The sequence below is a fragment of the Ambystoma mexicanum genome, chromosome 2p (genome assembly GCF_040938575.1).
Source record: "Ambystoma mexicanum isolate Mex_15411 chromosome 2p, UKY_AmexF1_1, whole genome shotgun sequence".
In the NCBI taxonomy this organism is placed as follows: Eukaryota; Metazoa; Chordata; class Amphibia; order Caudata; family Ambystomatidae; genus Ambystoma; species Ambystoma mexicanum.
In genome coordinates, this window is record NC_090923.1 from 1,215,079 (window position 1) to 1,241,944 (window position 26,866).

Genomic DNA, 26,866 nt, shown 5'->3' on the forward strand with positions numbered 1-26,866 from the left:
CCTCGCCTGCGCTTTCTCCCCAGGTGAGGGCTATGGCTCTTTTGGGCGTCCCCTCATGCCACCCGGGCCCAGGTGGTGGAGGGTTCACCCACTGGAGACATTGCCCACACGTATTAATTGCCCACATGTATTAAAATTTAGCTAGGCCTAGAAACCATTCTGTTTGATAAAGGCGGTGTGAGCTCAGCGCACTGTAGCGCGGCCCCCCCCACCCTTGGAGGGCTTCAGTCATCCTTGTTGCCGCAGCACCCTGGCAGATCCGCTGCGAGCACGTTCCCACGAATAAGACGGACATGAGCTAGTGTAATACACTAACATTGTAACAGTTCACCTCCCGCAGTGTATCATCGCTCCCAGCATGACCCGGCCAGCAGGTCTGGGCAATGAAAAGAACAGTAAAATAGTCATTGGATGACAGACAATCTTTATATATTAATGATGAGACTATTCGCAAAGGATGCTTTCTTCCACAAAATCCCTATATATTACAAAAGCCTGTAAAATGTATAATTATCAGAAATCATGCTTCCATGATATAAGCGATGGTGAGCCCACACCATTGCAGTTGGATGCCAATAATAAAGGAACGCACCAGGAATCTATTTGTTACGGGTATTACTGAGAAACTTACACCCCATGGGCTCGCGCCATAACTAACTGAACTAATGCTGCTAGAGTATACGAGAAAACGAATGTAACCAGACTGTGGAACTCATGTGAAGGATGCGCAAGAAATGCACTTGTTATGTGTGTATGTCTAAGCCCCTTATGTGCCACCACCGTCACGTACAGTGGCGAGTTATTTCCTATGTACTCCACCAACCCGACTACTACCTCACTTACTGCAACTGTATATGCATATATTTAAATACTGTAGTTGTTAAAACATAGTGTACGAATACGGTGTTCAGACTGGGTATAATCGAGACACATCCAGCCAAGTTGAAATGCATGTTTTAAAATGATTTGAATAAGTATTATAGAATGTTCAAATGTTTGATGTTTTTACCTAACTCAGCAACACACGAGGGAGATACCTTTGAGAAATACGTGCAAGGCCATTCCCCCTCCCACCCTGCGAAGGCTGCCAAAGGCATGAGAGCAGGGACCGCGCCGCGCTGCTTTACCTCCCCCAACCAGAGTGGAGCCGCTTCAAAGACTTGTAATCCCCTCCGTAGCACCCAAGGCCGCCACCCGCCACCTGCATTATTTACAGCACAGCAGTAAACCTCTGCCTGAACACACGCGCCCCTCGTAAACCTCACAACCCACCGGACCATCTCAGACTTATGGCCCTGTGCAATCAGGACACCCAATACTTTGACAACACACAGCAGAACATCCATAACAACTTCTAACAAGGCAGAAAGACCTGTACCGTCCGTCCCAGGCCCTGAAGCTTAGCCCCCCCGACCTATGGCCCCGGTCAACAGGACACGGGTAACTATGTCCTGACGTATAGCCTCCAGACCCCTCACAAGGTGCATTCCTCCTGTGTTGCATTAACCTGTAGTATAACCTATTGGAAGATTTACTAAAGAAGATAATAGTGAAACGAGTGAATGACTGCGGTGTGCATGGCCTAGGGCAAATAAGTCAGGAAAGGACATTCATCTCTGACATTGGCCGCGATGGCACGACAACACCGCCCGGATGAACTCCGCCACCCTGCCAGGCCCAGCCCAACCCACGAGGCTGACCAGTGACGTATTCCAGCCAAAGCCAACCACATCACAGCAGCACCTATAGTTAGTCGTCGCCACCCAATCCCCTTGAACTTGTGCCCCCTATAGTATGTAGGTTCTTATGACTTTTTTGTAAATATATACGCCTGTCTTTGCTATTGTCAGACAGAGCGCTCTCGGAGTTTTGCAGAGTTCTTTGCATGCCCTATTCTGATTGATAAACTCCCATTTACGCTCACCCGCACTCTGTCTTGGCCTTATTCCCATTTTGGGAGAGTCCTTCATTGTCTCTCATTGCGGGGAGGATCGTGCCGTTTGGGGACGCTTGCTTTCACACTCCATAATCAAAGATCACAAGAGTAAAATACACATCAAAATACATGACAGAGTGGGAAAAAAGGCTCACACTCTTTCCAGGTAAAAAAATCAAGTCCTCAAAATCCAGCAAAGTTGCTGGGGGTCTCTAAGGTGAAGGGAATTAGCACATTTATGAGAATTCTCCCTAACACTTATACCTCAGTAAAAACGTACACCACGTAATACAGTCCGAGGCAATGGCTTGGCCTTGCAAGTCCTTCCCTAATCTTGAAGCATGCGTTTTTTCAGTGGCAGAAGAGGGGCCAGATTCTTGCAGGGTCAGTTTATTCCCCTACAGCATTTTATTTGAAAGTAACTAAGTAGCCTGAGGACGTTTTGCCTTTTCTACTGTTACATGACTTTGGCATCCCTCCTCAACTTACTTTGGAGAACTCTGAATCTAGTTAGGGACTGGACTGCTAAAGTGCTAGAATCCTTGAAGTCTTACTAAAGTATACATTGCTGATACCAGTGTTGAATAACCCTTTTCTTCTCCTTACAGCTGAACTGTCATTGGTTGTGTTCATTGCTGGCACGAGCCACTACCATTTGCACGAGCCACTACCATTTAAGCAGTGGAGCTGTATTTCACTGTGTACAGTGCGAGCTTGAGACACTACTATTTAAGTATTTTCCTGAAAAAGAATTGCTCAGGTTTTCTATTTGTGTTGGTTAGTCTAAATAGTATGTACTTCCCTTTGCCTTGTGTATATGAAATACATATATATTTTACTATAACTACAAGTGTGTGAGAGTTTCTTTGGACTAATGTATATACTGGGTTCTCTGTACTTACCTACAGCTCACATCCTCCTCATAAGATATGTCTAGCTACTGTGCCATTTTATCGAACCTTTGGGTAGCACAGACTTATACCAGGGGATAGTTTTACAGAGTTGCACCTGCTGGTAGACTACAATCCACACAGCATAGCCATCTAACATCAGTGTTCAGTACACACTTGCGGTGGAAACCATGCCCTGGTGAAGAGACTGGCCCATTCGTCTTCCATAACACAGGCTACCTGTGACTGATTGAAGGCCATACCTCCCCCTTGTAGCAATCGACACCTCCTGATCACAATTACCCCACAAATGCAAGATGGATAGCTTTGACATCATTGTGTCATAATGCGGAGCTATTAAAAAGGCACTTGGCAAATGTTAGCATGAAAACACTTGCGGCAAGGTTAATTTCATGTTACAATGCGTGCAAAGTTACTTTGATGATACATAATATGATCACTAACATCCTAAATGTGCTGCCAATCGGGAATGAAATGCAAACAAAGGCTCACTTTTTAGTACACGGATAGCCCAGGGCTCCTTAAGAAAAAAAGGCATAGGTCTGTAGGAGGGCACACCTGCTAGCTGTAGAAGGGTAGGTCTAGGCATTACATTCTGATCAAAAGCTAGTACGTGTCTCACTCACTTGTGGACTGAGCAATACAGAGTCTTTTGTCCAACTCCTGCGTGTTCACGGGGCGAACCTCTTGCTTTTCTTTAGCTCTTAACGAAAATACAGTGGTGGCAATCAGAGGACCTGTTAATGAAATAAAAATGAGGCTACATTAAGGCTTATGCACTATAACCAGGTGGCCAAGGGTGGATGATCGATCAGACGTGAATTGTGTTTCAGTGCTGAGCTCCCCATGGACCCCCAACAGCTGCATCACAGGTTCTTCAGAACCTTCCTGTAAAGATGTATACGACCCTAGAGAAAGAAAGAGGGGGCTACCATTAGTAAGCAGCATAGATGGGCACTGGCTATTTGTGACGTGGGTGGGGGCGAGGGGAATAGTATTATGATGTGCGTACTCCAGATAAGGGGCCCTCAGTCAGTCGGCACCGTCTGATGATAGAGAGAGTCTGCAGCAATGGAACAATGTGCACGGAGGCAGACACAAATCATGCTCACAGAAGCACACACATGAAACAATGGAACAATGTGCACGGAGGCAGATACAAATCATGCTCACAGAAGCACACACATGAAACAATGGAACAATGTGCACAGAAGGCAGACACAAATCATGCTCACAGAAGCACACACATGAAACAATGGAACAATGTGCACGGAGGCAGATACAAATCATGCTCACAGAAGCACACACATGAAACAATGGAACAATGTGCACAGAAGGCAGACACAAATCATGCTCACAGAAGCACACACATGAAACAATGGAACAATGTGCACGGAGGCAGATACAAATCATGCTCACAGAAGCACACACATGAAACAATGGAACAATGTGCATGGAGGCAGATACAAATCATGCTCACAGAAGCACACACATGAAACAATGGAACAATGTGCACGGAGGCAGATACAAATCATGCTCACAGAAGCACACACATGAAACAATGGAACAATGTGCACAGAAGGCAGACACAAATCATGCTCACAGAAGCACACACATGAAACAATGGAACAATGTGCACAGAAGGCAGACACAAATCATGCTCACAGAAGCACACACATGAAACAATGGAACAATGTGCATGGAGGCAGATACAAATCATGCTCACAGAAGCACACACATGAAACAATGGAACAATGTGCACGGAGGCAGATACAAATCATGCTCACAGAAGCACACACATGAAACAATGGAACAATGTGCATGGAGGCAGATACAAATCATGCTCACAGAAGCACACACATGAAACAATGGAACAATGTGCACGGAGGCAGATACAAATCATGCTCACAGAAGCACACACATGAAACAATGGAACAATGTGCACAGAAGGCAGACACAAATCATGCTCACAGAAGCACACACATGAAACAATGGAACAATGTGCATGGAGGCAGATACAAATCATGCTCACAGAAGCACACACATGAAACAATGGAACAATGTGCACGGAGGCAGATACAAATCATGCTCACAGAAGCACACACATGAAACAATGGAACAATGTGCACAGAAGGCAGACACAAATCATGCTCACAGAAGCACACACATGAAACAATGGAACAATGTGCATGGAGGCAGATACAAATCATGCTCACAGAAGCACACACATGAAACAATGGAACAATGTGCATGGAGGCAGACACAAATCATGCTCACAGAAGCACACACATGAAACAATGGAACAATGTGCATGGAGGCAGACACAAATCATGCTCACAGAAGCACACACATGAAACAATGGAACAATGTGCATGGAGGCAGATACAAATCATGCTCACAGAAGCACACACATGAAACAATGGAACAATGTGCATGGAGGCAGATACAAATCATGCTCACAGAAGCACACACATGAAACAATGGAACAATGTGCATGGAGGCAGATACAAATCATGCTCACAGAAGCACACACATGAAACAATGGAACAATGTGCACAGAAGGCAGACACAAATCATGCTCACAGTAGCACACACATGAAACAATGGAACAATGTGCATGGAGGCAGATACAAATCATGCTCACAGAAGCACACACATGAAACAATGGAACAATGTGCACAGAAGGCAGACACAAATCATGCTCACAGAAGCACACACATGAAACAATGGAACAATGTGCATGGAGGCAGATACAAATCATGCTCACAGAAGCACACACATGAAACAATGGAACAATGTGCATGGAGGCAGATACAAATCATGCTCACAGAAGCACACACATGAAACAATGGAACAATGTGCACAGAAGGCAGACACAAATCATGCTCACAGAAGCACACACATGAAACAATGGAACAATGTGCATGGAGGCAGATACAAATCATGCTCACAGAAGCACACACATGAAACAATGGAACAATGTGCACAGAAGGCAGACACAAATCATGCTCACAGAAGCACACACATGAAACAATGGAACAATGTGCATGGAGGCAGATACAAATCATGCTCACAGAAGCACACACATGAAACAATGGAACAATGTGCATGGAGGCAGATACAAATCATGCTCACAGAAGCACACACATGAAACAATGGAACAATGTGCATGGAGGCAGATACAAATCATGCTCACAGAAGCACACACATGAAACAATGGAACAATGTGCATGGAGGCAGATACAAATCATGCTCACAGAAGCACACACATGAAACAATGGAACAATGTGCACAGAAGGCAGACACAAATCATGCTCACAGAAGCACACACATGAAACAATGGAACAATGTGCACAGGAGGCAGACACAAATCATGCTCACAGAAGCACACACATGAAACAATGGAACAATGTGCACGGAGGCAGATACAAATCATGCTCACAGAAGCACACACATGAAACAATGGAACAATGTGCACAGAAGGCAGACACAAATCATGCTCACAGAAGCACACACATGAAACAATGGAACAATGTGCACAGGAGGCAGATACAAATCATGCTCACAGAAGCACACACATGAAACAATGGAACAATGTGCATGGAGGCAGATACAAATCATGCTCACAGAAGCACACACATGAAACAATGGAACAATGTGCATGGAGGCAGATACAAATCATGCTCACAGAAGCACACACATGAAACAATGGAACAATGTGCACAGAAGGCAGACACAAATCATGCTCACAGAAGCACACACATGAAACAATGGAACAATGTGCACAGAAGGCAGACACAAATCATGCTCACAGAAGCACACACATGAAACAATGGAACAATGTGCACGGAGGCAGATACAAATCATGCTCACAGAAGCACACACATGAAACAATGGAACAATGTGCACGGAGGCAGATACAAATCATGCTCACAGAAGCACACACATGAAACAATGGAACAATGTGCACAGAAGGCAGACAAATCATGCTCACAGAAGCACACACATGAAACAATGGAACAATGTGCACAGAAGGCAGACACAAATCATGCTCACAGAAGCACACACATGAAACAATGGAACAATGTGCACGGAGGCAGATACAAATCATGCTCACAGAAGCACACACATGAAACAATGGAACAATGTGCATGGAGGCAGATACAAATCATGCTCACAGAAGCACACACATGAAACAATGGAACAATGTGCACAGAAGGCAGACACAAATCATGCTCACAGAAGCACACACATGAAACAATGGAACAATGTGCATGGAGGCAGATACAAATCATGCTCACAGAAGCACACACATGAAACAATGGAACAATGCACAGAAGGCAGACACAAATCATGCTCACAGAAGCACACACATGAAACAATGGAACAATGTGCATGGAGGCAGATACAAATCATGCTCACAGAAGCACACACATGAAACAATGGAACAATGTGCATGGAGGCAGATACAAATCATGCTCACAGAAGCACACACATGAAACAATGGAACAATGTGCACAGAAGGCAGACACAAATCATGCTCACAAGCACACACATGAAACAATGGAACAATGTGCATGGAGGCAGATACAAATCATGCTCACAGAAGCACACACATGAAACAATGGAACAATGTGCACGGAGGCAGATACAAATCATGCTCACAGAAGCACACACATGAAACAATGGAACAATGTGCATGGAGGCAGATACAAATCATGCTCACAGAAGCACACACATGAAACAATGGAACAATGTGCACGGAGGCAGATACAAATCATGCTCACAGAAGCACACACATGAAACAATGGAACAATGTGCATGGAGGCAGATACAAATCATGCTCACAGAAGCACACACATGAAACAATGGAACAATGTGCACAGAAGGCAGATACAAATCATGCTCACAGAAGCACACACATGAAACAATGGAACAATGTGCACGGAGGCAGATACAAATCATGCTCACAGAAGCACACACATGAAACAATGGAACAATGTGCACGGAGGCAGATACAAATCATGCTCACAGAAGCACACACATGAAACAATGGAACAATGTGCACGGAGGCAGATACAAATCATGCTCACAGAAGCACACACATGAAACAATGGAACAATGTGCACAGAAGGCAGACACAAATCATGCTCACAGAAGCACACACATGAAACAATGGAACAATGTGCATGGAGGCAGATACAAATCATGCTCACAGAAGCACACACATGAAACAATGGAACAATGTGCACGGAGGCAGATACAAATCATGCTCACAGAAGCACACACATGAAACAATGGAACAATGTGCATGGAGGCAGATACAAATCATGCTCACAGAAGCACACACATGAAACAATGGAACAATGTGCACAGAAGGCAGACACAAATCATGCTCACAGAAGCACACACATGAAACAATGGAACAATGTGCATGGAGGCAGATACAAATCATGCTCACAGAAGCACACACATGAAACAATGGAACAATGTGCACAGAAGGCAGACACAAATCATGCTCACAGAAGCACACACATGAAACAATGGAACAATGTGCATGGAGGCAGATACAAATCATGCTCACAGAAGCACACACATGAAACAATGGAACAATGTGCATGGAGGCAGATACAAATCATGCTCACAGAAGCACACACATGAAACAATGGAACAATGTGCACAGAAGGCAGACACAAATCATGCTCACAGAAGCACACACATGAAACAATGGAACAATGTGCATGGAGGCAGATACAAATCATGCTCACAGAAGCACACACATGAAACAATGGAACAATGTGCACGGAGGCAGATACAAATCATGCTCACAGAAGCACACACATGAAACAATGGAACAATGTGCACGGAGGCAGATACAAATCATGCTCACAGAAGCACACACATGAAACAATGGAACAATGTGCATGGAGGCAGATACAAATCATGCTCACAGAAGCACACACATGAAACAATGGAACAATGTGCATGGAGGCAGATACAAATCATGCTCACAGAAGCACACACATGAAACAATGGAACAATGTGCATGGAGGCAGATACAAATCATGCTCACAGAAGCACACACATGAAACAATGGAACAATGTGCACGGAGGCAGATACAAATCATGCTCACAGAAGCACACACATGAAACAATGGAACAATGTGCATGGAGGCAGATACAAATCATGCTCACAGAAGCACACACATGAAACAATGGAACAATGTGCACGGAGGCAGATACAAATCATGCTCACAGAAGCACACACATGAAACAATGGAACAATGTGCACGGAGGCAGATACAAATCATGCTCACAGAAGCACACACATGAAACAATGGAACAATGTGCACGGAGGCAGATACAAATCATGCTCACAGAAGCACACACATGAAACAATGGAACAATGTGCACGGAGGCAGATACAAATCATGCTCACAGAAGCACACACATGAAACAATGGAACAATGTGCACGGAGGCAGATACAAATCATGCTCACAGAAGCACACACATGAAACAATGGAACAATGTGCATGGAGGCAGATACAAATCATGCTCACAGAAGCACACACATGAAACAATGGAACAATGTGCACGGAGGCAGATACAAATCATGCTCACAGAAGCACACACATGAAACAATGGAACAATGTGCATGGAGGCAGATACAAATCATGCTCACAGAAGCACACACATGAAACAATGGAACAATGTGCATGGAGGCAGATACAAATCATGCTCACAGAAGCACACACATGAAACAATGGAACAATGTGCATGGAGGCAGATACAAATCATGCTCACAGAAGCACACACATGAAACAATGGAACAATGTGCACAGAAGGCAGACACAAATCATGCTCACAGAAGCACACACATGAAACAATGGAACAATGTGCATGGAGGCAGATACAAATCATGCTCACAGAAGCACACACATGAAACAATGGAACAATGTGCACAGAAGGCAGACACATTCATTAATTTTGTCATTTTTTATAGCGCCTTTCACCATAATTATGATCCCAACGCGCTTTTGAACACACACTGTGTTGGGCAAGATGGTATGCCTGTGGGAGACTACATCAGTCTTGTCCTCTTGGTATTAGGTAACCCACATATTGGTATAGGTCTGTACTACACAAGTTGGTAGAGTGACTGAGCAGCCAGACTTATCTCAAGAGGGGTAAATGTGAGCTGTAGAGCTGTAGCAATGACATCCAACAATAGAAGTATCCAAATAACACTCACACTCAAGGTTTCTAGTAAAATAATTCTTTATTTATTTAACGGTCAGTTTTAAATAAGCATTCTTTAAAAAGGGTGATGTGCAACAATCAAATACACCTCAAAACAGGTTCTCAGAATCTAGACAAGGTTCTCAGAATCTAGACAAGGTTCTCAGAATCTAGACAAGGTTCTCAGAATCTAGACAAGGTTCTCAGAATCTAGACAAGCTGCTTCATACCCACTGCCTACACCCTGCGGTGACGTCACGAGCTAGGACTGTATTGGCATTTATATATCACTTTTTGTACTTAGGAGGAGAATTCTGAGGTTGGCAAAGAGGAAAGGTTAAGGAAAGGAAACAGGTTAACAGCTTCTCAGAGCATGTGAGCACTTTTAAATCCCCCAATGAAGTCTAAATAGAATCTTTCCCAGCAATACTAGTTAAAAACCAATGTACCACATATGAGGGACAGTTAGAACCAAAGTCAATGGGTTAGAAGAGTCTGCAGAGAGCCAGGACTGCCAAAGCCAATTTGAACAAGGTCTATGAAGCTGCAGCACTTCTTAGATAGCACAAAAGTCTTGCACAAAGTGAGAGAGTTTGTAGAAAATCACTGTTGGGACTCAAGCTGTGAGGCTTGTGAAGGTCACAACTGAGATCAACTCTTCGGAAATCAGCTACTGCAAGACTCCAGTGAGATAATGCAAGCTACAGACAAAAAGAGGCAAGTACCCCTTAGTCAACACATTACCTTAGGTTAGAAGGAGAGGATCCATCTGCCTTCTGTTCTGGTTGCAGATCCTGGGTCTCTGGGTCTCATTCGTGGGGACAAGAGGACGGCGTCTGGAGGACTCCTGCAATGCAGTTCAAAGGTCGGCGGCAGCAACAGGCTCTTTTCAATTCAGCGGCACTTCGCCATTTCAGCTACTGGCAAATAGCACCACCGCAGATCTTGGACATTTGATGGATTTCCTTCACGCCTTGAGTCCAGCACTCTGGTGAGGTGACTCGAGCTTGGGTCGTCCTGCTTCGGGAGGGTCTTCAGGATCTTCCTGGAGCTTCGGTCCGGCTTAAAGACGATGCACTCGACTACAGATTTCTCTACCCCTGGCACTCGGTTTCAGCAGCAGCAAAGAAATACAGCCAGCTGGGGAAGGTCTTCCAGCAAAGTTCGTCTTGGGGTTAGTTAGTCCCACCAACCCAAGGGCTTCTCTCGTCGATTCGGAATTGGAGCTTCAGCACAGCAGCAGGGTTTTACCGGGCAGTTCAACAGCCCAGGAGGATGCAGAAAGCTTCTCTTGACGATTTCTTCGTCGGATGTTTCATCCAGTGGTCGACTCTGCCTTCAGTCCAAGAAGCCTTGCCTTTTATGCAGGTTTCTCCCATTCATGCACAGCCTCGCTGTCACTCACACAGCAGGGAGGCTGTCCTTCAAGAACAGCCAGCCAGCCAATCAGCACTTGGTGCATTCGGGTAACCAAGGAGACTAAGGACAGGGTGTTTTTCGGGCACCTCCCTCACTTCCTGCCCTGCCAGACACACTGGAGCCAGAGGCGGTTTTCAGCACTGAAGCCCACCAAAGGCCGAACGAACAGGGTTAAACGCAGAGTAAAACCCAAGAAAGACCTCACAAACAAATGTCGAAAAAAGAAGACCGGGGCCATTTTGACACAACAGTCACCATGGGTGCTATAGTGCAGCTGATGGTTCAGTCTGCGGTAAAAATTCAACATGGTAGGAAATTTAAACCACTGCCACCAGCCAGTAAATGTAGTGAGTGTAACATTAAAAAAAACATTACATGAGTAGGTAGGGTAAAGCGCTACTAGAAAAGGGATCCAGTAAAAAATGTCAGAAAAAAAATTTCAAATACAAAAATGTCAAAAATAAATTATGCCTACATTTTTTTCGAATGTGTATGTTTTTTGGGGTTTAGCTAATAAAAATACATTGTAATTTAAAAACAAAACAGGGGGTTGGGGTGGGAGGACCCCCCCATTAAAAAATAAACTAAATCATTTTTTTCGACATTATTGCATTTGAAAATATGTCATTCGACATATTAACTATAAACCAATAGAAAAAGGTCTCACTCACTCCAGGATTAAAATCAAAAAGTCCTCAAGTCCAGAAAAAGATGGGGGTCTCTAAGGTGGGAGGAATTAAGCACTAAAAGAAAAACTCTCCCACACATATGGCCATAAAGGGTGTGCATGTAGACAGGAAAGAAGCTGAACGAGTGCATAGCACACCGTACAGAACTTTAAGGTCTGACAGAGGCTTAGGTGGAGATCCGGGGGGAGGATGGGTGGAGTACAGTGGATGAGTTTGAGGATGACAGTAGGAAGCGCAAGAGGCGCCGGAAATAACACCTCGAGAAAAGGTTTTTGAGATTAGAGAGTAAGGTTTGGTCAGATGGCAGTAGCAAGGATAAATTGAAGTGACAGAAGAAAGGAAGGGAAGAGGCTAGGATTACAGATGCCTTTGATAAACAAGGGTGTGGGTAGGGCACAGTATGTACCCTGGGCGCAGATGGACAAGAACAATTTGATCAAAGCGCTCCCGCCGTTAACGGCAGGGAAATGGATATACACGTTTGAAAAACAGGCTTCGGGTGTACCCCTTGCCATAGGCGTTATGAAATGTTTTAGTGGTGATAGTGGGAGATTAGGCTGGGGAGGTGTGGATTAAAGCAGGATACACCGGAGTAAGGTTGGACGACGATGCGCAAGACGGTGCACCGTTCAACATCAGAGCACAGGAGTGCGGCGTGCTGACACCCCAGACTTACAGTTGATCATGCAAAAGACTATGGGTGGTGACTAAGGAAGGTATGGTATCTAAGACAGACACAAGTGACCACAGTTCAAGGGTGTTTATTGAACTTTCCAAAGGGTGTGATAAACCTAAATCTACAGATGGGAGTAGGCTACGACCATCAAATAATAATAACGCAGTCCTAGTGGTGTCTTGTCAAAATAAAAAGGCCTATACTAAAAAGCCCATCGCCAATCCTTACTGCTACTTTACAAATAGTGTGAGGAAATGTTCATGCAAAAGAAAGAAGAAGTCTTCACAAAATGATAAATCAGAGTGTTCGGGCCGTTGGCCGCCCTTCCCCATGTTTTCAGCGCGTGGCAAGGCAGTTTACTCGAGCCAAGCACACACACCGTCTTCCTCAACACAAGGATAAAGTTCCAATTCCAGCATCAGGGTCTTCTGTGCCCAATCTCTTTTCTCATCAAAGTCTCATGACAGAGGGCCTGATGTACAAAACAAAAACAGAAAGCCCTTTTCTTCTTACAGTTACGTTTCTTCTTACAGTTACATGATTCGGGTGCCTCACCCTGGACCCCGCTCAGCTGGGCTCGGATCCCTTTTCTATTATGGCAGATCCCCCTCTTCTGGGCTCAGATCCCTTTATTTTAAGGTTCCAAAAATATTCCTTCTCGGGTGACTCACGGTTCATCGTGGATCCCTCTCAGCTGGGCTAAGATCCCTTTTCCAATTTCAATTAGTCCGCCTCAGATGGGCTCAGACCATTTGCAGTTAATGTTATACTTATCAAAGACTTTCGAATGTGCACAGAGTCTAGCTTGCCCCTTCGCAGGACCTCTTTGATACAGAGTTTCTTTTTTACAATGAAGTTACCATTAAGCTGGATACCTAACAGAGACCTTCGAATGAGCACCCACGTGGCGCCGGACCACTCTGTACACAGTATCTTATTTGGCTTTTTCCAAGAACATTCACTCCTTTAGTTTCGACTTGTTCGTGCCTCTCATTACATGCGCTTCAAACACTGTACTTTGTGGATGTCTTCATGTAATGTTGCCACTTGCAACCTTGGTTCAAACACAAGGCGATTTAGCATCAGTTTATCTGAATCACCGTCTGTGATGCTTTTACTGGCACAGCTCTCTTGCAGGAGCCAAGGACCGTACCACGGCGGCAATCGCTCCTCCTGGTCTGGGTTATCAACACAGGATCGACCCTGATAGCTTTGATGCAGTGTAGGATTGTTCGGCTTCAGTTCCCGGTCTTAGGCTTCTCACTTTTCAAGGCTCGTGAAAATAACGGTTTCTAGAGGCCAAGGGTACTTCCCTTCCTTGCAACCCTCTTCAGTCTCGCCTCTTTTCTTCTTGTGTAAAACTGCCATCTTAGCACTGCTGCTTCCTCATTTGCTTTTCCTCGCTCAGAGTGTGCTTTTGTGTCCGCCTGTTTATCCGTATTGGGAAGTGTGATGGGAGTCAGGTGTGTGTTTAAGGATCAGTAATTGCCTGACCATGGTGTTGGGACATGTCAGGTATACGTCTCTGGTGCGAGTCCGTTGAGCTTCTAGATATCCTACCTGGTAAAATGGGTAAAAGGTGTTACAGGGGAGGGGATACTGCGTCTCACCATCCTGTGTCCCACTCCCCGAAGACCCCCCCCCCCCATTCAGTTGATCCTCCCGCACTGGTCCACACCCAGGAACTGGATCCAATAGCGATGGCTGTGTCCTGGCCACCTGAGAGAGAGCTCCCCGGGGACTAGACTAGCGGGTGAGACACCTTCAGGTTTCTCACATGACAAAGACCCTGCACAGCACATTATTACGGTTCAGGAGATGTGGAGGGCAGAGACTGGGGACCAGTGGGACCGATCAGTTCCTCTTTTCCATTTAGTTATCAAAAGGGGCCTACCAAAAGAGGTGCAGAAGGCACTAGACACATTTGTGGGCATTGAAGCGAAGGGGTGGGCAAAAATTCAGAGTATAATAATACACCACTGTAAGCGGATAAAGGAACATGAGAGAGAAACGGCACAGCTGTTACAGGCAAATGAGGGGAAAGCTAGCTAAGACGGCTGTAGAGGGCGCGGTGGCCAAACATGCACATACGGAGGCGACAGGCAGCATGCTGGGCTCCGTGCATGTCCAAATAGCGGCATTTGGGCCAAAAGCAGGACAAGCACAGTGGGGAGACTGGCAGCAGTACCCCGCCCAGGTGTGGCAGCAAGGTGGTCAGCAGTGCGGGAGGGGCGAATTTGGGGGAATGGGATCTAGAGGGGTGGGATCCTCAGTGTTGAAACTGCGGCAAGTGTGGATATTTTTTGAAAGAATGTAGAAGCAGGTCAGAGCTTGGTTACAAAACATAAAATAATTATCACCCACCACTGCAGAATACACAACAGATGCCGACACCAAGAATGACCCCCAAACCCTATGAAATACACCAAGCATGCACACAGCTCCCACCCCGGCCAACGGGGGCACAGGTATAACAGCAGCAGCCACAACCAACTCCATAGGCATAATCTTTAACTTTGTGTCGCACAGCACCTTCAGTGCAGTGACACAGGGAAGTCTTCTTAGATTTCCCAAGGTTTAAATACCTTCTCTGGGATAAACTACTGTTTCCCAGAGCAGTAAAGTTAAATTGACTTTACTTACATTATACCTTTCTAGACCCAGCACACTAGGGGTGTCACTGTATTAGTTTTATGGCGGTACGATAACCTTCTTGCCAAATGACAGTATATCATGGTTATCGCGGTATAGCAGGTGAAGTTAACTAATCTTAACAAATATTTTCTTAAACGGTCATAAATTGTCAGATTTATCATAACAAACAAAACCAGGCACCCAAGGCCAGAATTGGGCTTTTCAACATACTTTCCACTGAAATGCCACCCTTGCTTCCACCAAACAACACAAACACATGTGTGGCGAGGAGGAGGGGGGGCACTGCTGTTACTGGCAAAGCAAACTTAATAGCTTTTCTTAAGTGGTCATTTAGGCTTTTAGCTCCCCCAGTGGCTACTGGTGAAGATGAACATGTTGCCATCTTGATAATCTGCATGCCACAGATCAATGGAGGCTGATGGTAGTGTGCGCTTGTGCGCCTACACACACACACACGCACACACACGCATGCACTCTCTCTTTAAGTTACAGCCTTTAGTTTACTTGCGGGCCAAAATGTGCTCAGTAATTACAGACATGTTACCCTTTGGTATGGCAGCAGGAAATACCCGCAGAGATGAGCGAGTTTTTTGCAGTGTGACTTATTATATGTAAATTCAATAATAGAACCAGGGAAATCCCCCATTGTCATAGGTTTAGAAAACATTATCCATTCTAAATAGATAAACCCCAAAGCCGCCAACCCAAAGTAAATCCCTTTCCTTCTTGGCACTGTATTTATTTATTTATTTTTTAAAACTCTTTTTATTAGATTTTCCAACAATACCTCTCCCTCCCATCCCTCCCCTCTTCCCCCCCTAAGGCAACTTCCGTTCCATCCCGATTAGTTTTCTCTCTTGTCCATTCCCCATTTCTCATTGCAGTTCAAGCAGACTCAAGCGCTGCAGACACCACATTACTCTGAAGTCACCCCGAAGAAAGGTTAGTATGCCCCCCCCCAGTCCGCAGGAAAACTTTGAACCTTATTGTCCATTGCATATGTCGCTCAATCAAGGGATAATATTTCCCAAACTTTTCGCAACCAGTCTTGCATTATGGGGGGTTTCACGGCTCTTCCATCTTTGCGCTATTACCATCATAGCTGCTAAAGTTAATATCAATCTCGCTTTTTCCCTCGTTTTAGGCTCCCCCGTGCACCAGGCTCTTCCAATTCCCAAAGGGATCTGAGCAGGCGTTCCATCGTCCCCCAGGCCGTATACTTGCTCCTGCGCCCTCTGAATCTCCCTCCAAAAAGGTATTATTTTTGGACATGACCTGCTGAGCCCTCCAGCACACAGCCCCTCCAGCATCTACTCGAAGTTTCTGGATACATTCTATGAAGTCGAGCTGGCGTATAATGCCATCCAACAATAATTTTGTACCAACCTTCCTGCAGTTGGGAATCCACCAGCTTGGGAGCCCTCCTCCATAACCTTTCCCATTCTTCCCTTTCTATTTCTCTTCCCAGTGCCCGGTCCCATTTTCTGCATATATCCCCACCGTTGATCCCCCCCCCCCCATCTCACTCCCCAAAATCTTATAAAGGTTTGAGATCAGGCCCTTCACCCCATCGTTAGACAGGAGAAAGACTTCCAGCTTTGTCAGCTTCCTGGTCGCAGCCTGCCTGTTCACCGGGTGCAATACCCAGTGCCTGATCTGTGCATATCTTAGCCTTTCCCCTTCTCGTCTCGCAAACTCCCGTTTACAGTCCTCAAAAGTCAGCAACTTCCCACCTCAAAACATATCACATAGCTTCCTACAACCTCCATCATGCCACTGCTGGAATGCCCCTTTCTCCATTCCTGACGTAAAGTCCCTGTTACCAAAGATCGCGTGAATGGGGAGGGGAATGTCGTTATCCCTATAGACTCCGAGAGTTTGTCCCACGTATCCACCATAAGCTTAGTTATTGAACTCCTATAGATTTACGGGCCTATGAGACTTAGGCAGCCAAAGAACTTTCGCCAAATCGCGGTGTGCAACCGACCTGTCCATCCTTACCCATAGTTTGCCTTGCGACCCCTCCTCCCCCTTCAACCATTCCCCGATCACCCTCAACTGAGCCGCCTCGAAATACCTCCTGAAGTTCGGCAGTCCCAATCCTCCTTCACTTCTGGACGCCATTAATAGTCGTTTGCCGACTCTGGCTTTTTTCCCCCTCCCATAGGAAGTCACTGGTCATCGTCCCCAAAGCCCTAAAGAACCCCGAGTGCACAGTCTGTGGAATCGCCTGAAATAAATAAAGGAGTCTCGGGAGCGTGACCATCTTGACCACTGCAATCCGCCCCAACCACGAAACCCTAAGATTTCTCCATCTCTGGAAGTCCCTCTTAATTTCTTTCAGGAGAGGGGGGAAGTTAGCCGAGTACCAACCCGCAAGGGATGCCGTAATCCTAACCCCCAAATACTTAATGCCCCCCGATCTCCACATAAAGGGAGCATTCACCCTTAATGTATCCCGCTCTCCTCCCCGAAGTGCAAGGTTCAACATTTCAGACTTAGCACTATTCATTTTTAGACCTGAGACCTCTCCGAACTCCTCTAGCAGGCTCACACTAGCCCTTATTGAGTTAATTGGGTCAGTCAGGGTAAGCAGGGTATCATCAGCGAATGCTACTACCTTCTGTTGCCTCCCCCCGAAAGGTATACCCTGCATCTCCCCTGCACCCCTTATCGCCTCAAGGAGAGGCTCCAAATAAATCGCATAAAGCATTGGGGAGAGGGGGCAGCCTTGCTTTGTGCCCCTATGCATACCAACGACTCTGGACATCACTCCGTTCACCGCTATCCTTATGGACGGGGCCTGATAGTTAGCTTGCACCATTGTTAATAATTCCTCTCCTAAGCCCATCTGCCGCAACACCCGAAACAGAAATGACCACTCCACGTGGTCAAATGCTTTTTCTGCGTCCAAAGCAAGGACGACCACAGGAGTGCCCGTCTTCTGCGCCTTTTCTACTAAATGGGTGACCCTCCTTATATTGTCCGTTTGCCGGCCCCTAACGAAGCCCGCCTGATCCGGGTGTATCAAATCAGGCAGACAATTCTCAAGCCTATTCGCCAAGACCTTAGTAAAAGTCTTAGCGTCAGTGTTTATCAACGCAATAGGCCTACAGGACGTTCTTTCCTCTGGGTTCTTATTGGGCTTGAGAATGAGGGTCAACTTAGCCTCTTCCATGGAGGGAGTTATTCTACCTGACCGCCTAAATGTATTAAAGAGTGAGGTCAAGTGCGGAATCAATAGTGAACTGAAGGTTTTATAAAAAGCTCCCATATACCCATCTGGGCCTGGGGCCTTATTAGCATGCAATCCCCCAATCACTTTCCCTACTTCTTCCTCCGTAATCTCCTGATCTAGGAACTCCCGTATGTCCCTCCCTATTCTCTCCAGTGGCACCCTCCCTAAAAACCTCTCCTGTAGATCAGCCCAAGGACTCTGCGAGGTATAGAGTGACTCTGCTAGTGTTTCTTGCAGATCCTCTAGGCGCATCACCCTTTCCCCTGCTCCCGTTTTTAACGCTGTAATAACATTCCTTGCTCTCACTCCTCTGAGGAGGCGCGCCAACAACGCATCAGCTTTACCCGCCTTTGCGTAGTATTTCTGGAGCACCGCAAGTAGAGCCCCCTCTGCTTTTTTGGTTCGAAGAACCTCTAATTGCCCCACCGCCCTTCTGTAGTCCCTCATGGTGAGTCTGGACGGAGTCATACCCATTTGTTGTCTAGTTACCTCTACCTCCGCCTCCAACTGTGATTCGAGTGCCTTAAGTTGCCTTGTCCGAAGGGTGGCCGCTGCCATTAATTCCCCCCCCCCCCCCCGAGAGTAGCCTTAAATGTGTCCCATCTGACCGCTTCACTCGTATCTCCCTCCTTATTAAGAGCGAAGAAACTTTTGATCTTTTCTTCCGTTTCTGCCCCGATCACCACATCCCTTAACAAGGCTCTAGGGTACTTCCATCCCCACACCCTCCTTTCCTTCCTCCCCAAGTCCAAAATAATGGAGACTGTCTTATGTCTGCTATTCACTTCCCCAATCTTACTCACCAGACCCGCAGAGACCCAGATGTAATCAATTCTGGACTGCGACCCATGGACCCCAGACAAAAACGTGAATCCCTCCCCCTCCCCACTCAGCTCTTGCCATGTGTCACGCAGTCCCATCTTCTCGATCCTATCCTTCAAAGCTGCTGACATCACCGCCCCCCCACCTTTTACCTGGCCCCCAAGCCTATCCCGCTCCCTGTGCCATGCAATGTTAAGATCACCTGACCACAAGCCCTCTCCTCCAAAACTTCCAACACTTGCTGAAGGGACTGCTCCTGACCCGAATTTGGTGCGTATACCACCGCTATGGTATAGGGTATTTCCTGAAAATTCCCTCGGACTATTAAATACCTCCCCTCCTTGTCTGGTATGACCTCCCCGATCCTAAAATCCACAGTATTTCTAAGAGCCAGAGCCACTCTCTTAGTTTTGCTGTTGCTAGCAGCATGAAGGACCCGATCAAACCCCCGCAATCTCAACCGCCCCTGATCTTTGGACAATAGAAGAGTTTCCTGAAGCCCTAGGATATCCGGCCCCTCTTTCCTTGTGAATTGTTCCAACTTCTTCCTTTTAAGAGGGGTGTTCAGCCCCCCCCCCCGTACATTATGGGCCTCATTAGGACTCCGGCGGAAAACCATGGTGCCATTAGCACCCTGGTCCATGGCAGAATGGGGAATTGCCACCCCATTCCGAGGTTGGCGGGGCGGTAATTCCTCATGCCGCCATGGCCCTTCCCCATTCCCATTTTTGCCCCATAGGGCTCAATGGGAATGCGGAAGGCGATAATTACGGTACCGTAATTATCGCCAAGGTCCCTTTGCGGGCCCCTACTTTAAAGGCTGGTAAAACCAGCCGTTAAGGTCGGGTCCCGCAAAGGGACCTCGTAATTAGGCGCTAATGGGTTAGCGGCGCCGCAGCCTTTTAAGGCGCCGTTAACCCATTAGCGCCAGGGTCGTAATGAGGCTCTATGTGTTAGCCACTTAAAGGATCAATAACCCACTTCCACGTCTCAGCTGCTTGTCCCCTACTTTCACCTTCTTTCCCGGAAAGGTTGCCCCATATCCCCCCCCTTTGCCCCTCCCTCCTACCCCCTCCCTCACATTTAACCTATACTGTCCCCCCTCCCCGCAGAAGAACTTATCCTTCCCGCTTCTCTTACACTCCTACCTCGGGCAAACCCGCCCATTCTGATTCAAAATGGTTGCTCCCCAACAAGCCCAAAAATCTCATTACTCCCTTTAGAGGCCCACCACCCCTCACACCGCCATATATCCTCAGGGGCTCTCCTGCATTCCCTTCGCCATCCCGTTGGTGTTTTCCTTTCGTTTTGGTCCTCTCTCCTGCCGAGCCCTTCGCTTTTTCTCCCCGGCCGTTGACCATTCCCACGGTCTCGTTCTAGGTTGGTTGCTCATGCTCTGGAGGCCGGGTCCTGAGGCGTCACCATCTGGTTCTATGCGCAAGATGTCCGCTCCTTCCTGCACCGAGGTAATACGCTTTTGGTTCCCCTCCCATTCAAAAGCCACTCCAAACGGGAAGGTCCATTTGTACCGAATGCCTTTCTCCTTTAGCACTCAGCACTGGATTCATTTGCCTCATCTTTGTGAGTGCAATACTTGCCAAATCCTGATACAATGCAATCTGCTGGCCCCTTCTAGTCAATGGGTTCTTGTTTCCTTGCCGCCAACAGGACTGCCTCCTTCTGGGAATACCTGGTGAATGCCGCCAGGACATCTCTTGGCCAAGCTGCCCAATCCTTAACGGACCTCCCCACTCTGTGTACTCTATCCAGTTCAATCCTACTCTGATTTTCTTCCTTGAATATTCCTGCGAACACCTCCTCGAGCACCATCTTTAGATCTTTATCCAACACTGATTCCGGCAGCAGTTTTATCCTTATATTTGCCCTTCGGGATCTGTTTTCCAGATCTGCCACCTGTATTTCCAGGTTTCGTGTTGCCACGTCGAGTCTTTCAATAGCTTCACTGTTCTCAGTGGTCTCCCTCTCCTCTTCTTGAAGGGCTTGTTCCAGGAGATCAGTCCTTTCGCCAAGTTGTCTCATCTCCTGCCTAATCCCTCCAAGGGCCTTGTTGAGATTGGCTTGCATCAGTTGAAATTGGTCCTGGAATGTTTTTGTCAGATTAGTCTGCAGCGCCTGGAATTCACTCAAGAGATCCTGTCGGGACATCGAGGGCACTCCCTCCATTACTCCAAGAAGAGCGCCTTCCCCAGGCTCCTCCCTATTGCTGCTAGCTCCTTCCATGCTGTTCTGCACTGACCAAATTGCTTGGAGGGTTCCCGATGTGTCTCCCAAAGCCTGGGAAGGCTTCCCTCCTCTCCCTTTAGTTTTCGTTGTCATGCTCTTTTGGTTTCAGTGTGCTCCTGCACTATTCCTCTGCCCACTGAAGGTTCCTGGGCACCCTCTCCCTCCTTTGGCCTTTCCTTGCATTTCGGTGCGGGAGACTCTCTCCTTGTGTCCAAAAGGGCTAACCAGCTTTTACTGGAGCAGTGTGCATGCTAGGGGAGCTGGTGCGACTCCTGGTGGGCCCCAAGCCGGCCGGCCGATTCACAGTATCCCCAGGTGCCCCGGCAGCTACTTGCCAGAGATCTACTTCAATCCCCAGCTCTGGCTTTTTAAAAAAAATGTATTTTATTTTTTTAGAACACTGAGGGGCCTCCTGGCTCAGTCTAAGTGTTGCAGTCCGTGTATGCCCTCAGGCCCAGGTCCGCCCGTAACCTTCCTCCCCCCACCGGGGGCTACCAATCCTCCATTCTCTTTTTATTTTTTTTTATTGACATTTAGTTTGCAAAAAAGAACAAACTTTTTAGTCATTCATTTCAGCTTCGAGCTCAACTTTCACAACAGTTCACACTGTTTCTAGTCATTTTATGTCATCATTAGAGATGCTGTGGTAGGATCATGTCCATGAAGTTCACAGCTGCGCACGTCAGTTGGTTGTTAGTTCCTGAGATTAGGTAACTCCACCAGTCTCCCAGGTTCCCATTTTTTGGTGCGTAACTCCCAAGATGAAGTGCACGCTGAGCTACTATTTTGGGACATCTTATTATCAGATATTTACTTGTTTCAATACTTGTTGCACAGAAGCCACATTTGTCACTTTGCGTATTTCCATCTTTTCTTCTCCATAGAACCTCGTTGGTGGTGTAGAGGTTTAGGCGTAATCTGAGGAACTGGTTCCGATGATACCGAGAAGGGAATTTGCTGAGGTATCTTGGTGGTTCCCCTATTTTTTGACACGAAGTTCCCAAATCAGTTACCGATGATAGTTGGCTACGGTTTTCTATGTTTGTTATCCAGTGCCAGTTCCTAAATTTGACTTTCGCCACTTGCGGAATTTGTAGGACTAGAGACAAATTTAGATCCGCTGCTTTTAGAATCTTCAGTATTTTCATCTCCCAGATGTTTACTAAGAATGCTGATGGATCTGTGCTTCTTTCGTGTAGTATTTGATACGATTTCGCGGTGGGCGTCAGGCGCATTTTGCGCAATACTAATATTGATTTCCACTGAACCATAGAATGTAAAGAGTCCAGGCCAATTTCGTGTCTTACTGCCACCATGGATGTACTTTGTGGGAGTTTCAGGATTTTTCTCCAAAACAGACCCTCTAGGGTCGGCCAGATATTTTCGTTAATATTCCAACCTGCTTCGGTTCCGAAAAAGATCGCTGGCGTAACCTTTTGCAAGTAGAACGTTATTATAGGTTGGAGAGAGAAGAGCCCATAATTAGCGTGCAATTTTGCTCCTTGTTGTGCAAAGGTTTTCATGCGAATTGTTATGTCATTTATCCAGCTCCATTCTCTTATTGAGATGTTAAAGGAAATTCCTAGATAGCGGATGGCTTCAACTTTAGCCAAAGACTCATCTTGTACCATCCACTTGAAACACTTTTTCTTAATACCTGGATTTGTGACTATTGCAATAATCTGGGATTTCGTCACATTTATTTCAAGCTGGTTTCCGACTAAGTAGGCTTGCAGTGTTGTCAATAGCCGTTGGAGACCAATTTCCGTTGAATCTAGAAGTACTACGTCATCGGCATAGATCACATGGCTTATGGGCTCGCCATTGATTTAAGGTGGAAAGGTCTTCGTTTTTTCAAGTGCCACTGGGAGGTCAGAGATCAAGAGTTTAAATAGTAAAGCAGCCAGAGGGCAGCCTTGTTTTACGCCTTTAGATGTTTTTATTTCATCAGACAAAGTGCCCTCGGCATTTAGGCGCACTCTAATTTTGGTATTAGCGTATAATGCCATAAGTGGAGATAATAAGTCTAATGGGCAACCCCATATCTTGAGTTTTTTTCCACAGGAGTTCACGATTTATACTATCAAATGCCTGTTTCAGGTCAACAAACGCAAGAAAGTCTTTTTTTGCGTCGTAAGGTTTCCAATTTCGCTATGTTCAACGGTACCAAGTTGAGCTCCACCCCGACTCCTTTTGTGAAGCCGGTTTGTCTTTCATTAATTATATCGGCACTGTTAGCCCAATTTGCGATTTTCTGCTGAAGAAAGGATGCAAAGATTTTCCCCGTGGTATCCAATAGGACAATTGGGCGATAATCCAATAGGACAATTGGGCGATAATTTGTTGCGTCTTCACGGTTGCCCTTTTTGAAAATTGGGACCACAATCGCACTTTTTGTTGATAGTGCTATTTGATCAAATAACACCTTAATAAATTTCGCCCAGTTTTCTTTGTTGGCTTTTAGCATTGAATTGGAAATGCCGTCGGGCCCTGCTGCTCTCGAGGTCTTTAGATGTTGGATAGCATTTTCAATGTCCTCCACGGTTTCCGTTACGGACCAGTCACAGGGTTCCGTTACTATTGTTGGAGTAGATGTTAGATTTTGGTTATTAAAGACGTTGGAGTAATGTTTTGCCCACTTTGATTCGCTTACACCATTAGATAGCGCAAATGCCTGGGTTAAATGATCTGAGTTGATAATTTGCCAGATGTTCCGGCTATTGTTCTGAATAATTAGTTGTAACATATATTCAGCTTGTGATTGTAACCGTATCTCGTTGAATGACGTTAACCAGTTTCGGTATTTCAAGCGCCTCTTGGTCATCAGCAGAAGTTGATTTATTCCACCAGCTCTCTTTAAAAGCCTCAAGTCCTTTTTTAGGGATTTCTTCGCCTCATTTAACACTGGGTCGAAAGGATGTTTACTCTTTGGTATTGTCAGATTGCGTTTATGAGCATTCTTGGTAAATTGCGTCAGCAAGGGTATGTAGTTAACTTCCACGTCTCTCATTCATTTGAGTAAACATTTTTGTCAGGTTAGTAATTTGATTAGAGTTTATTCGTAGCCCATTTTGTCCTTGGTTTATACTTAATGAACTTTTATATTTCAACTGTTTTGCGTTTTGTACATCCCAAAGAAGTATTAAAGCGTTATGATCGCTTTTTGCAGAGTGCCTTATAGATAAGTTTCCAATATAGGTGTGTAGATTTTCAGATACCCATATATAATTGAGAGTTTTTTTTGATTCTCCACGGTGCCAACTCCTGCTGGAATATCGCCTTTAGTGCATCCATTTAGCATCATGCAATGGCGTTGTGTTAGTTCGTATTCCCACTTGGTCCCTCGGTCTGCTGTTTCAGTAGGCACTTTGATCCTATCTTGGTTTTTGCGTACTTTAGCATCGTCAAACCACAAATAATTCAGGTCGCCACATTCGGATAAACGGATTGTCATATTCATCTAGGCATTCATCAATTTGCGAAGTAATGGCCGCTTAATAAGTGGAATCCGTTATCATTGCCGGATTCCAATAGGTGTTTATGATCAGCCTTTGTTGATTGATGATGTTGTCTTTGTTGTTGTTTTTCCTCTCTATAACTAGAGCCTGCACAAGGAGATTTGGATTAGACATTCTTCTTACATTCCATCCTGCTGCATTATCAATCATGGTTACTAATCCGGAGAAGGGACGTCCAAATAAGTTTTTCCCGGCTGCATTTAGATAGACGGAATAACCATCACTCAGGGGTGTTTCTTGTAGCCATGTTTCCTGCAGACAGATTATTGTGCTTTTCAGCTGATTAGGGCAGTGTCCTTGGAAAAGATGGGCAAAGCCACGAGTGTTCCATGACGTTAGTAACTGGGCCAAGCTTCTTGACCCTTCTTTATCCTAAACGTTTTTCCTGGTGTTTCTTGTAACGTTTATGGGATCATATTGTGCTTTCAGCTCTTCCCAAAGATCTACTCGATTCGCATTTTTTGTATTCGTTGAGCATTTGTTGGTAGGCGGGGAGGATCTATGTGGATTCTCCTCTTCGCATATCGATAGATCGAAGCCAAAGAATAATAAATCATCCTTGGCATCGATAAGAGGTCTTGCAAGTTTTGTTGACTTCATATGAAGAATTACACAGTCTGATCTTGCTTCAGATTTATATTCTACAATCGCAATATCATCAGATGTTATATTGCGTAATGTCGGTATATAATGTAATAATCTCATTACATTGCTCTATTGAGATTTACTTCATTCTTATCTTCCAAGATGTTTTCCAGTTCCAATCTTACCCAGTTGGGGTTCACAGACTCACGGGTGGAGATTTTTTCTTTATTTTTCGATGCAATTGTTTTTGCAATTGTGTTGTTGTTTGTTTCGGATTCAAGGTTGTTATTTTGGAAGCAAATGACGCTACTGCTTTCCGTCTTACCCATGACGACGACTCCTTATCAATATGCGAGCTGTTTTTTTTTAATACAGCTAGGTTTCTAGAAGGATTTCGTGGAGTGCCGTGCCGATGTTGATTTTTTTTTTACCCATCTTCAGTTTGGCGTCGGCATCATGAGGTATTACTGGGCCGTATTCTGTTTCCTCAGTGCCTTCCAAAGCGTCCTCGTCATCGATTGAGTATGTTGATAGGTCGCATAGATCAATCGAAGTAGATGTCTCATTTACAGACGAGGAGGACAAGGAATCACGTCCTCTTTTTATTGATATGTACTTGGGTTTTTGTGGAATTTGATCGCTGTTAGTATTGTTCTTCGACTTTTCTATAGCATTTGCATCTACAGTGGTTTTTGCTGCCTCTAGGCGCGGTGGAGTTGTCAGATTTCTAATAAACTTCTTTGCCTCATTTGATCGTGGTCTTTTTAGTGGGGGCCCTTTAGAGGTAGTGTTTTGATTAGTTATCTTTTCAGCAAGGCCTGGTTTACAGTTTTTGCCTCAAATGATTTTGCGGAGCCAGAGAAAATTCCAAAGGACATTTTTGGAGCCCCTAACGTAGGCTGCCCTTTAGACTCTTGGGGAACTGCTGGCTCT

At 45.7% G+C, this 26,866-nt stretch overlaps 1 protein-coding gene across 4 annotated transcripts in view; it reads right to left on the reverse strand.

Annotated features, from left to right (window-relative positions):
- Positions 1–26,866, reverse strand: part of LOC138566121 (zinc finger protein 773-like) — a 180,488-nt gene that overhangs the window by 99,448 nt on the left and 54,174 nt on the right. For 3 of the 4 annotated variants that reach the window (XM_069643117.1, XM_069643118.1, XM_069643116.1), the window contains exon 3: positions 3,474–3,584. The exons of the other annotated variant lie outside the window; for it this stretch is intronic. In XM_069643117.1, the coding sequence (XP_069499218.1) occupies positions 3,474–3,584 (111 nt within the window). The remainder of the gene's footprint in view (positions 1–3,473; positions 3,585–26,866) is intronic. 4 annotated transcript variants of the gene reach the window in all.